Source organism: Mangifera indica, chromosome 11, assembly GCF_011075055.1.
Source record: "Mangifera indica cultivar Alphonso chromosome 11, CATAS_Mindica_2.1, whole genome shotgun sequence".
NCBI lineage: Eukaryota > Viridiplantae > Streptophyta > Magnoliopsida > Sapindales > Anacardiaceae > Mangifera > Mangifera indica.
In genome coordinates, this window is record NC_058147.1 from 13,169,769 (window position 1) to 13,184,439 (window position 14,671).

A 14,671-nucleotide genomic window follows, 5' to 3' on the forward strand; every position below is an offset into this window, starting at 1 on the left:
TCTTTGTACTCATATTGTACTTTAGGGACTATCTAAGCAGTATATCATAACTCTCGGGTCGACTTATGTCCCTCTCGGCCATAAAGAAACCACTCCTCTAGATTTCTATCTAATGTAACTTTACCTAACTTAGTGGAAGCATCTAAATCTGCAAACTATAACTGAAGTTGTATATTAGGTTGATCAATCTGAATAGAATACAAAGATCTGACACCTTGGCTATATGGGCTATATTTATGGTTCACTACGCCAACTGTATCTTAGTTGGACTAAACTACAAGCATATACCCTACTATAGGTCTGATGTCTTACTGCGAATGGTAGAGTGACTATGTACTCATGGTACCCATTTGTAATGATTCTATGATATCTAGCATGCTACATCTCAAGCCTTAAGTAACTTTGGCTCATACTCACTTCCACCTAATACTTGTTTCTCGAACCATTTTATATCTTAACTTTCAGGTCCATAGGATACTATCGTGTACCTGAGGTCTTTATATTGTTATTTAAAATGACCTTTAACTCTCCAGCCTAGTTCCCTTATTCTTTTCTTTCTTTTATGTTAGATGCACAAGTGTGTACCTTTAGACACACGGGGGTGTGTTTCCTTAGTTTACTCACACACGACCACCTTCTCGTGTCTTTTCCTCATATGTACTTATTTATCAGTACACGAGCGTGTATTTGGACTAACATAGTTCTATGCCCCTTCAGATATTTATTATACTTTCCTTTTGTGTTCTCTTTCTAATCATACTACTTTTAAGGGTATTTTGGTCATTTCACCCCACACATGATCTTGCACAAGCTAACACGAAAAGTCTATGTATCATAGTTATCGCTAATCAGACAATGATGTTTGATGATCATCAAAATGTCTTAGACTTAGACTAAATTCTGGAATCCATACACACAGTTATGTGGCCCATACCACATGACCGTGTGGTGTTCTCAAAAAACAAGTCAATCAACCTAATTTTTACATTTTGTTCAATTATAACGTAATTGGTAGCAAACGAACTAGTAATCAAACATCACCTTATCACTATATCGACTTCATAAGCCTTTAAACTCTTTAACAAGTGAATATGTAAGTAAAAAGATTATGAAGGCTCAACCTTCTCTATACACCAATTCTTAGGCTAACACAATTAACATGAAATAATCAAATGCATCAACACCCTCAAATACAAAAATTGGTCAATACTATACTCCTAATATCTATTCAAACTCATTTATCATTTGATAACTTGAGGACACCGTCTATTGCTTGAAAATCTAACTCGAGACCATCTTGAATCCTTTATTTATACTTATCATCTTGAAGCTAAGTTGTCTTGATCTCTTCTACTAACGTATATTTGATCTCTAATTTTGTTAGAGCCCTAATTACAAACTTAATCTACTCTCAGTCTAGATATATTGAATCTCTTTTTAAACTATCAACTATGACAAGAACACTTTTCTATTAAGGGTATCTACAACTACATTGGTCTTGCCTAGGTGATACTTGATATTACAGTCATAATCCTTCACTAGTTTGAGTCATCTCCTTCATCTAATTTTAAGCTCTTTCTAAGTGAAGAAGCATCTGAGGCTCTTGTGATTGATGTAAATATTGCATCTTACCTTATATAAGTAGTATCTCCAAATTTGGAGGGCAAACGTTTTAGTTGCTAGTTCTAAATCATGAGTGGGGTATCTGGTCTTGAAATCTTTCAACTATCTTAAGGCATATTTATAACCTTGCCTCACTACATCAACATTACTCCTAAACCACCATGAGATGCATCGGTGTATAGATCATACTTGAACCCTTCCTTCGGTAGGGTCAACACCAAAACAAAAATCAATCTTCTTTTTAACTCTTGGAAACTCTCTTTATAAGAATTTAAGCACTAAAACTGAATTTCTTTTTTGGTGAGAACTATGAGAGGTTTTGCTAACTTGGCGAACCACTCAACGAACTTTGTAGTACCCTACTGAACCCAAAAAGTTATAGACCTTTTTAACTATTTTCTATTTCTACCAATTTATAATTGCCTCAATCTTGTTTGGGTTCACTAATATACCCTCTATCGTAACCACATACCCTAAGAAGGTTATTTTATCTAGCTAAAACTTAAACTTAGAGAACTTTGCATAAAGTTGCTTTTCCCTTAACCTTTGTAAAGTAAGTCTCAAATGCTACACATAGTCCCTATGACTCAAAAAATACACCAATATATCATCGATGAAGACCATTATGTACTTATCTAGGCAGTTATAGAATACCCTCTTCGTCAAATCCAAGAACACAATAATAACATTACCCAAATGACATCACTACCTGATGGTAACCTAACCTTAGATTGATCTTGGAAAACACAATTGATTCTCTCAGTTGGTCAAAAAGATCGATCGTGTGTCCCCTACCACACAGCCTTGTGGCATTCCTAGAAAATAAGCTGATCAACCTGATTTCTGCATTCTACAAAGTTTTATCACAATTAGGAGCAAACAAACTGGTAATCAAACATCACCATATGAACCTCATAAGCCTTTGAACTCTTTAACAATTGAAGTAAAAAGATTTTGAAGGCTCAACCTTCTCTATACACTAATTCTTAGGCTAACACAATTAACATGAAATAATCAAATGCAGTAACACCCTTAGATATAATAAAAGGTCAATGTTATACTCCCAATATCTATTCAAACTCATCAAATAGTCATTATCATTTATTTCAACAACAAAGTTTAACATACAAATTCATGTAACCTAACTTAACCATGCTTTAAAGTATTCCCTATAAAATTCACAACACTGAAATTCAATCCACCACTCATCATCATAATATATTATTTAACATGAATCCAAATACATAGACGTGATTTTTTTTTCATGATTCAATAAAGGCAGAAGCGAGTATAGCCTGCTTACCTCTTGGAAGTTGACGCAACAGTTGTTCACACAAACCAACCCTCTTCTCACTAGCTTATCTTTTACCATGTCATTGGAGCCAAGTAGCTAGAGCTGTTGCACGATCGTGGGATGTTTAGACTTAAGTCTCTCCTTCTCTCTTTTAAAGTTGGTGCATAAGGGATCATAAAATCATAATCCCAAAAACGCAACAACGTATCATATATAAACTAAAAACACATTGTACACACACAAGTGTTTGCTTGAGGCACACATACGTATATTACTTAAATTTGAATTTCATATGGATTCATCTTATCTAGCTAATGTGGCATGACACATAGACATGACCTTACTATATATGACCGTGTGCACCTAGAATCCATATTTTGACTTTCGAAATCATTCTAACTCATGTAAAAAGACTATCTTACCCTTAAGTTGTACCTTTGAGTGCTACAACAAATGAGAACAATGAAGAAATAAGCCAAAGGCAAAAGGGATAACATGGATGGTAGAACTTACATGGCATGGTGAGACGTAGCATAATGTGCCAAAGTGATATGACGTAATGATGTGGTGATATGTGTATGCGGAATTCCTAAATTGTGCAAACTAATTTTAGCAGGATTTTAATTCAAGTCTCCTATTGTTTTTGAGTAATTTATTTAAAGTCATTTTCCTATTATCATAGAGTTAACTATTAGGTCTTAAATGAATCATATTTTGATTTAGGAAATAAAGAGTTTTTTAAGATTATTTATTCAGGAAAACTCAATTTGTATTAATATTATTCCTTAAAATTATATTTTTCTAAAATTTGGAATTAATTAGGATTTTATTTTAATTGGGATAGTCATTAGCCTATATAAAAGGCTTAAGTCTTTGTAGTCATTCAAATTATCAAAGTATTAATAAAATTCATTTTGAGTTTTTTTAAGAATTGCTTTGCAAATTGCATTGAATAATTGTTTATCCCTTTGCATTTGTTGAACGATATCAACCTTTAATTGTCCTTGTGAACAAAATTACAACCCCAAGTATGCTTGTCCTATGTCAAAGATAAGGGTGTACATAATTCGGTTTAGTTCAGTTTTAGAACTTTTACAAACTAAATTTAAAAAAAAAAATTTAAAAATTTCAAATCAAATCAAACCATTTCAGTTTTCAAACCAAACTAAACTGAACTAAAAAATTATGGTTTGGATTACGGTTTAATTCAATTAAAAATCATTTACTTCTAAATATTTCCTACTTAATATATGATAATAAATTATAGCTACCTAGGATATGAAATAAACATGTAAAATAAACATGTAAAATGAACATGAAATGCATAAATAATAAACATATAAAGAAAATGAACCATCAATATGAACCATGAATTCCAATTAAATCAAACCGCAAATTTGAACCATATATTCAAACTATATTAAATTAGATTTGAGCCGAATTGAGTTAAACATCTCCTAATTTGAGCTCAATTAGATTTTAAAATGAGTCAAATATTTTAAATCAAATTTGATTTAAATTTGTTTAATTTGAGTTCGAATTGAATCACCTTCTAAGACCGAATTAATTTAATTCGAATTTAACCCTCCTTTTTACTTTTAAATTTTTTTTCTATATTTAATTGAAATTAATATAAATTAAAGATAAAATTTATTTAATAAAAATTTAAAGACAAAATATTATTTTATTTAAAGCCTTTTTTCTCTTTTTAATAAATTTATAAAAAAATTAATAATTGTTTTTAATAAATTCAACATGTGAAAGAGAAATATATATTTTTTAAACTTAAAGAGTAAAAATCTATCATTTCTTCAAACCTGGGATGGGAAATAATTATTTGGTACATATATACATATGATTTAAGGTTTGGTTTGGGTTGGAAATCGTTCAAACTGTAAACAATTTTTAAAAAATTTGTTAACCTTAATCAAATTGTTTTATAAATCAAACTAAACCAAATCGTAATTTTTTAATGATTTAGTACGAAAGCCAAAATATTGGCTAAAATAATAATAATAAAATCAAAAGAACAAAGACAATTATCAGAAAAATAAATCTATGAGGTAGAACTCTAAATTTCTAATTCATTGCACAAAAACATTATAGAACAATTACAAAACCATTACTCAACTCTAATCACAAAGTTTTTCACAAAAAAAAAAACCAACCTACCTTAAAAAAACTGACAGTAACCTTTATAATATAAAATTATCTTACAGGCTATAATCCTGTAAAAATAGGTTTATATAAACCAATTAAATAAACTAAAAAAAGTTGGTTTAATTATCATATTGCCTCCCTTAAACCAATTTCCTCAAATTTAAGCATGCCCAACATCTTCGTTAGCTTCATAAATGTCTCCAACTTCAATGACTTTGTAACGATATCTTTAGTCTTGCAATAATCAATCTCAATCTCCTCGTTCTGCACCAAATCTCATATGTAGTGATTCTTGATATCAATGTGTTTGTAGTGATCATGATAAACTGGATTTTTAGTTAAATCAATAGTAGACTTGTTATCACAAAATATTTTTGTTAGACCATGATGCCTATATTGTAAGAATTTAAATATCCCCTTAACTATACTACTTGAGTAGCATTACTTATTGTTGCCATATACTTTGCCTCAGCTGTTGATAAAAACATAACTTGCTATTTTTTATAAGACCATGAAGACACATTATACCCCAAATAAAAAGCATAACCTGAAGTACTCCTTTCAATCATATACCAGCCTAATCATTGTCTGTGTAACCAATAAGAGCACTACCATCATATGAATATAAGCTATCATTAGATTGCATATCTTTGATATATCTCAACATCTTTTTAGTTGTTTGTAAGTCGAATAGCGTAGTCACTCCATAAATCTACTAATCAATTCAATACTAAAAGTGATATAAGGCCTTGTGGAAGTCAAGTATCTGAGAATCCCCACCAATCTCCTAAAGTAAGTAGCATCAACAAATTCACCAGTCTCATCTTTTATCAACTTCAATTTTTCTTCAACGGGAGTCATCATTAGTTTTGTAGTATCCATTTTAAACCTCTTCAAAATATCAGCAACATATTTTTTCTACCAAATAAATATTCCACTATCTTGCTAAAAAACTTCAATTCCAAGAAAATAAGACATCAATCCCAAATTTGTCATCTCAAAATAACTAATCGTGACCTTCTTAAATTCAAAAATTAATTTAAGATTGTTGCTAGTAAATATCAAATCATCCACATATAAGCAAACAATAAGAACATCTCCTCCACGTTTAAATTTAATATATAAAGTATGCTCATTTTGGCATTTTAGAAAACCATTCTCAGCAAAGTATGAATCAATATGAGTATACCAAGCTCTAGGAGCTTGTTTCAACCCATACATTGTCTTTTTCAACCTATAACTTTATTTTCTTAGTCTTTTCTGACATAACCTGTAGGTTGCTCAACATACACTTCTTCTTCAAGTACACCATTCAAAAAAGTAGACTTTACATCTCTTTGATAAAATTTCCAACAATTATTGGCAATAAGTGAAACAATCATTCGAACGAAATCAAGTCTAACAATAGGTGCAAAAACCTCAAAATAATTTATACTTGTCTTCTGTTTATAGCCTTTAACAACCAACATCGCCTTAAAGTGATCCACCTCTCCAGTTGGTTTAAATTTGGTCTTGTACACCCATTTGACTCTAATTAACAGAGTGGTTAACTTCTATGTGTCATTCTTCTCAATGGCATGAATTTCCTCATCCATTGCACAATCTAGTGGTCATCTTTAATAGTATCCTCAAAAGTAACAGGATCACAATTTGTGAATAATGCAAAATTCATAACATCCTCATTAAATAAATCATTATTATTACTAACAACATAATCCTATAAGCGAGCTAGTAATTGGAATTGTCTTTGTGGGCAACTAGATGACTCTATAAGACTAGTCTGTATAGTAGAAGATAAAGAATCTCTAAGTAGTTTCATAAATTGTCCTTCTTGTTAACTGTAGAAACCCTCATCTACAATACAAAGAGGCCCATATAAAAGTTATGGTGATGTCTTTAGCTTTTTACTTGTCCAATCCTAAACACCTTGCTTATCAAAAGTGACATCTCTGTTAACAATCACCTTCCCTATATTCAGATTAAATAGCTTATACCCTTTTGTCGCATGATTGTAGCCAATAAAAACACATTTTTTTGCTTTATTATCAAACTTCTTCCTGAAAGCATATGGAACATATGCATAGGTAAGACAATCGAATACCTTTAAATGAGTGGCTTTTTACCAGACCAAACATACTGTGGTGTTTTCTCATAATTACATCTTGTAAGACACTTGTTCAAAACATAAACAACATAAGAAACAACTTCTACCCAAAAGCCTTTAGGCATATTTTGGGAATGCATCATAGACCTTACCATGTCCATCACGGTTCTATTTTTCCTTTCAACCACACCATTTTGCTGAAGAGTATGTCTATGTCAACTGATGTTTAATTCCATTTTTCTTCTAAAAATCATCACAACCGTAAATTTAGTGCCCATTTTGCTTTTACACATGGTATTTAAAACTTTTAAACAGATCACATGTATTAGATTTATTTTTTTAGAAAATACACCCAAGTCTTCCTGTTGTAATCGTCAATAAAAGTAACAAAATATTTTCTACCACCATTGGAAACAACCTCAACTGAACACAAGTCTGAATGAATTAATTCCAATGGTCTATTAGCTCTCCAAGCCTTGCCTTTTGGAAAAGGATCTCTGTGTTTCTTTCCCAAAATACAAGACTCACACTTCTTATCAGGAAAAGTAATAGAAGGTAGCCCATAAACCAAATTTTTTCTAGTAAGAAAACTCAAACTCCCAAAATTCAAGGGCATAAAACGTAAATACCACAAACAAGTATCATCAAAAGTTACAGAACTAAGACAAAGTAAATCACCACAATTAAGAGAAATAGGGCACAGACGACTATTATTCATATTTACCTTTGTAGTTAGTCCCAACTTATCACCCTTAATTGTACAAATGTCAAACTTAAAGTGTAAATCATACCCCTTTTTAGAAAGTTGCCTAAAACTCAACAAATTATGATGAAGGTTTAGCACATATAACACATCAAATATAAAATTAGAAGTACCATTTTTTAAAGTAATACCAAACTTCTCTTTTTCAAGAACAGGAACCCTTTCATTATTCCTAAATTTAACAAAGGATCTAAATGATTTATTTAAATCTGTGACCAACTTTTTTTCCCTATACATGTGATTACTACAACTATAATCAATAAACCAACTATTTTTCTGATTTTTTTCATCCCTAGAACAAGAAAATAAAATATTTTCTTCTTTATCAACAAAATTCTCAGCTTTTTTGCATGAAAACTTCAAATATTAAATCTCTTATCAGACCAACATTCATATTGGTAATGACTCATCTTACCACATTTATAACACTCAATTTTTGACTTATCATGTCTTTGATAATTATTATTGTTCTGTTGATTATTTTGATGCTGATTATTTGAATTATAACTTCTCTATTGGTTAAAATTGTTACCTCTACCACGACCTCTAAAATTGCCTGTACCTTTACAACCTTTACCTTTGAAATTTTGGCCTCTTTGATTTGAATTAGTAACATTGGAGGTCTCCCCTTTCTCCTCGGTTTGAACTAATTGGGTCTGCAGCACCTCTTCACCAATATCAACAACTTGATGATTTAGAGATATCTCATGTCTCCAATTTGGCTTCTAAGTCGTTAATTGCAATGTGTCGAGATCTTTGGTGTCTTTAATAATTGTCTTCTTGTGATGAAACTTGGGACTCAAAGATCGCAAGATTTTTTCCACAACTTGAACATCCTTCAACTCCTTATCATTAGAACGCAAAGCACTAACAATGTTATTAATTCTTGCAAAAAATTCTTTAACACCTTTTATGGGCTTCATTTGTATCAACTCAAATTGCCTCCTCAATTCCTGCAATGTAACCTTTCTCACATTATCATTGCCTTGATTGGAATTTACCAATATTGCCATCATCTCTTTCTTTGTCTTCGCATGCATAAATTTGTTATAGACATCTAAATGTACTTTGCTAATCATATAACAACAAGCTTGTTGATCATGGGCTTGATTTTTCTCTAATTCTCTATGTTTGACAGTAGTCAACTGTGTTCTCTCTGCAGATTCTTCCATTTGCAAATGTCACATCTCAAATTTACTTTTTGCATCAAAAATAGAAACCCAACATGGTTGTAAGACATAAGAATTTTTCATTCTTTAAGATTTTTGCAGGACTCCAACTAGCTCTGATACCAATTTATAGGAGCCAAAATATTGGCTGAAATTAATAATAATAAAATCAGAAGAACAAATATAATTACCAGAAAAATAGATTTTGGAGGCAGAACTCTAAATTTCTAATTCATTGTATAGAACTATCATAGAACAATTACAAACCATTACTTAACCACCCACTTAAAAAAAAAAAAAACTGGTAGTAACCCCTTTATTATACAATTATCTTATGGATATAATCTTGTAAAAACAGGTTTACATAAACCAATTAAATAAACTAAAAAAAAATGGTTTAATTCTCACATTCAATTCAGTTTTATAGTTTGAACTAAATTTTACACACCTTTACAAAAAACTTGAAAGGGATACACCCTCCAAAATCATGGCCTAGAATAATTTTTTTTTTAATTTTCGTAGTTTTATAGATTTATAATATTTATGATTTATGTTTTATTTTTTTATCTTAATTTACTAAAACACTTCATATATATATATATATCACATATCCACTTTGAGTATATAAATATATACACATTTGATTTGTGTCATTTATATGAACCTTGAGAGAACTATATCCCAAAGTTAGCTATATTGGAGAGTCCAAGGGTATATAAATCCAAGTCTCATACTTTGTATTTGAGATCGTCATGTACCCCCATACTCTACAGCCCCGATGCCCATACAGGTTGGTTATGCGCTAACTCTTTGCTATATTAAAGCGAACACTACAATGATGGCATCACCACCCATGTCACATGATTGTAACTGAGAGACATGGTGATGATTGTGGTATCAAATAATATGAACCTCAAGAGAATTACACCATAAAAGCTAGCTATTAAGATTAAAAAGCTCAACCCCATATAAACCCCATACTAGAAGTGTACACTTTCTAATGTAAGATTCAAGTCTTATATCTTATATTTGAGATCCTAACAGTTATCAAGTGATTGGTGATTTAATGATATGATAACACATATTAAATATATATTTATTTATATATTTAAAATGTATATATATAACATTACTCTTATTAGATTAAAAGAAAATCTTCACTTTAAAATACATCAGGGTAGTTTTATAATTTCAAAATGTTTAGTCAACAACTAGAAGAAATCATCTAAGAAAATACATCAGGCCATTTTTGTACATTCATCTAACAATTCTTTCTAAAAATAAAGGCCAAAGGACTTATTCCCACCCAAAGTATCTTTTTTTTCCCCAAATTCTCATCCTTTAATTTTAAAAATCTCAAACATCCTCTTATAAGAGGTTAAAGTTAACAAAACCTTAGTCCTTTAAAATTTAATCTCTTTCCCCCTCAAACCCTAAAAACTAAAAGTTTGTTTTTTAGACAAAGTTTTAAAAAATGACAGTCCCCTCTTAGGGTTTAATTTTCAACCTTTGGTGCCAAAGTCGGCTCCATCATCAGCAAAGAAGAGTTTCTGATGCATCACTATGCTTCGACGGGCTCTCTACCCTCCTCTGAAACTTTGATCGAAAAACGAAGATCTTATCATCGTTTGGGAAAATGAGATGAAGATGAAGATCTCATTTTGTATGGGAAGATGATTGTCTTTCCAACCGTCTTCTTCTAGGAAGATGAGATATTTGTTTTTGTCTTGTCTTTGTTTAGGATAAAGAGGAGCTCCGTCTTCCTAAATGATATCTTTGTCAATTGAAGTTCTAGAGGAGAGAAGAGAAACCGTTAGAGTATGGTGATGCATCGTGACTCTTCATCGTTGACGATGACATTGGAAATTGAAAACTAAACACTAAGGGAGAAACTGTTATTTTTTAAAATTTGGTTTAAAGAACAAACTTTTAGTTTTTAAAATTAATAGGAGAAAAAAAATTAAATTTTAATTTATTTTTAATATTACAGGTGAAATTATTATTTTATTTAATTTTCTGTATATAAATGTTTGAGATTTTTATAGTTAAAATGTGGATATTTAGGAAAACAAGATATTTTGGGTAGAAATATGACATTTGGCCAAAACTGAAAGAACGAAGACATGCATCCCGTTGACTCACAGTATATTTAATTAAACCCTAGATCGACCACAAACCTAAAAGCTCTATACAGCCCCGCGCCACGCTCGCTCTGTCTCCTAGGTATATTCAACTACCGGTTATTTTTTCTCGTTTCATTGCTTATTTTTCTCTTAATGTTTTGCTTTTGTATCTGAATCTAACGGTGTTTTTTTGGTTCTTCTGTGTGATCAGATCTTGATTTGGTCTGTTAAGTGACAAAAAAATCCCTCGAAAGCTATGGCTCTGGTAATCCTCGTTCACGCTTTGCTCGTTTTGCTGATTTAGATATTGCTTTATTACTGGTATTTATGTTTTTTGTATTGCCCAGAAGTTTCTTTTAGGGTGATTTGGAAAAATGCTGTACAAATTTTAGATTTTAGACTGATGCCATTGGCACATATACTTGTAATTTCAGCAAAGGATAAGTATAATGCTAAATTCAGTGAAATAAAATCAACGATTTCTTTGTTGAAAAGTAATGAAAAAATGCTTTGAAATTTCGAATTTTATTACTACTTAGTAAATAGATGTCCGTGAGAGTGTTTTTGTGCTGCATGAAATTATATTTTGATTTTGTCAAAATGGGGAGTTGCGTTTACAGTGATATGAATAGGAAAATTTGGGATTCTATATGTTAATTTTTCAGAATTTCAATGAGTATTTTGTTCTATATATTAATTTTTCAATGTCAATGGTTTTTTCATGTTATAGATGGTTTTAAATTAATAAACAATCTGTGATGTGATATTTAAACTTTCAGAGGTATATTGTTGGGGCTTATGTTGCATATTTTTAAATATTGTTGGAAAATGTCATGCAATTTGTTAGTTGAAGTTGTTGCAATGTTATTTTAGAGTGTACTTAAATAATGTGGTGATTTTACTTATTTACAGGTCTTGCATGCCGGAAACACCAATAAAAATGCTTTCAAAGCACTTATTGCAGCAGAGTACTCTGGAGTCAAAATTGAATTTGTCAAGAATTTTGAGATGGGCGTGTCTAATAAATCCCCTGAATTTCTTAAGATGAACCCCATTGGAAAGGTTTGTTAGTATTGCATGACTTTAGGTTTCAAGCTTGCCACGTGTTTTATATGCTGACTTTCCTGAAAAATTATCTTAATGTGTAGGTGCCTTTGTTGGAAACACCTGATGGAAATGTGTTTGAGAGTAATGCCATTGCACGTTATGGTGTGGACAGATGATAAATTCTTAGATTCTATGTTAGAAAATCTGTACATTGTGGAAGTTGTAAGTTTCTTAAATTTTTTGTTGCTTGCTGCAGTTGCTCGCCTGAAAGCTGACAATCCACTGTTGGGCTCTTCATTGATCGAATATGTAAGTTATGCGATGGCTGTCTTTTATTACTTTGAGAGTTGCCCCATTTTATTGGTTTATATTGTTTTGGAAAACCATTTATTCCTTCTTTTTGTAGAGCATATGTTGACTGAGTTTTGAATTTATGATGTGGTTTCTCTAGTGTTTGTGTATAAATCAATTAAACTGATTGAATAGTGGATTATAGTTTGCATCTGTGCTCTTTATGCAACCAACTGCAGCCTAATGCATTTTTTTGTGCTGAAATCTTTCACAGTCTTCCAACTTAAATAGTTATTACTTTTTGAGTTTCTTATTTTTATAGTGATTGTTCTTACGACATATACTTTATTTATGTAGGCCCATATTGAGCAATGGATTGATTTTTCATCATTGGAGATTGATGCTCATATCTTAAAATGGTTCATTCCACGGATTGGTTTTTCTGTGTTCCTTCCTCCGGTTAGTCAATTTCAGCTCTCATATATTTTAATCCTTAAAAAATGACAATGTTTCTTCCTATATTGCGTGATAACTTTTATTTCATTACTTGGTTAATGATTTGATGTTAATCTGCACCTAGGCTGAGGAAGCTGCAATTTCATCATTGAAGAGAGCATTAGCTGCTTTAAATGTGCATCTTGCTTCCAACACTTACTTGGTTGGACATTCTGTTACCCTGGCTGATATCATTATGACATGTAACTTGACTATGGGATTTAGCCGAATCATGACCAAGAGCTTTACTTCAGAATTCCCTCATGTTGAGAGATACTTCTGGACTATGGTTAATATACCAAATTTCCACAAGATATTGGGAGACATAAAACAAGCTGAATCTGTGCCTCCTGTTCAGTCAGCAAAGAAGCCTTCACAACCTAAAGAACCTGCAAAACCCAAGCCTCAAGAACCTAAAAAGGAAGCTAAAAAGGAACCAGCAAAGCCTAAGGTAGAGGAGACTGTTGAAGAAGAGGCACCCAAGCCCAAGCCAAAGAATCCGCTTGATCTTTTGACTCCTAGTAAGATGATTTTGGATGAGTGGAAGAGGCTTTACTCAAACACAAAAACCAACTTCCGTGAGGTTGCTATTAAAGGTACTTGCATAAAAACTTGATTTATCTGGTCTGTGCTGTTTTGATTTAATTAAATGGAAGCCATTTGATAGTTTCAAGCTTTGCACAGTGCAATTATCATGGTCAATATGATATTCTTTTCTGCATGCCTTGCATTTTCTGGATCTCTTGATGCCAAGTTGTTAAAAGTCGTAATTTTGATCTCAGGCATCATATTTGCACTGTCTTCTTTGATCTCTCTCTCTCTCTCTTCTTAAGTATGACAAATTATGGTTCTTAATTACCTTTTATGGTAAAACAATTGCTGCTAACAAGAATATTATCTGCAAAATCTCTGCTGGAAATAATTTACTAATTTTGGGATGTGTATGATCCCGAAGGTTATGAATGTCCTTACTGTAAGCATTTCTAGTCTCTTTTTCACCCTCATCCCTTTTTTGCCCCTGTTGTAGGATTTTGGGACATGTATGACCCTGAGGGTTACTCACTCTGGTTTTGTGATTACAAGTACAATGATGAGAATACTGTCTCATTTGTGACATTGAACAAAGTGGGTGGTTTTCTACAACGAATGGACTTGGCTCGCAAGTATGCTTTTGGTAAGATGCTTGTGATAGGTTCGTCACCACCCTTCAAGGTGAAGGGTCTATGGCTATTCCGTGGACAGGAAATTCCTCAGTTTGTAATTGATGAGTGTTATGATGTGGAGTTGTATGAGTGGAAGAAGGTAGACATCACAGACGAAGCTCAAAAGGAGCGAGTAAATCAAATGATTGAAGATCAAGAACCTTTTGAGGGAGAGGCTTTACTAGATGCCAAGTGCTTTAAGTGATCTATATATCATCTTGAACAGACCAGTGGATGAAATGTTACGTTCACAAACTTTAACTTATTTTTTATTTGCTTTGTGTTTTAGCAACTTTGGCATGCAATTGCCTTACCGTAATTTTGTTCTCTAATTTATTTAAATTAAATGTCTGATCTGAACTTCTCTAATTTATTTAATTAAGATTTGATTTTCTGTTTA

General features: G+C 31.7%; 1 protein-coding gene across 2 annotated transcripts; it reads left to right on the plus strand.

Moving 5' to 3' along the window:
* The first annotated feature begins 11,193 nt into the window (after positions 1-11,193).
* LOC123230213 (elongation factor 1-gamma-like) lies at positions 11,194-14,671 on the plus strand. 2 transcript variants are annotated; one of them, XM_044656380.1, is made up of 8 exons: positions 11,194-11,336; positions 11,448-11,501; positions 12,149-12,298; positions 12,385-12,445; positions 12,540-12,592; positions 12,932-13,033; positions 13,155-13,665; positions 14,097-14,671. In XM_044656380.1, exons 2-8 carry the CDS (start codon positions 11,493-11,495, stop codon positions 14,474-14,476), a joined length of 1,266 nt encoding a protein of 421 aa, XP_044512315.1. In that variant the 5' UTR covers positions 11,194-11,336; positions 11,448-11,492; the 3' UTR covers positions 14,477-14,671. The 2 variants fall into 2 exon arrangements, with proteins under 2 accessions (XP_044512315.1, XP_044512316.1); XM_044656381.1 differs by having other exon boundaries at positions 11,255-11,353.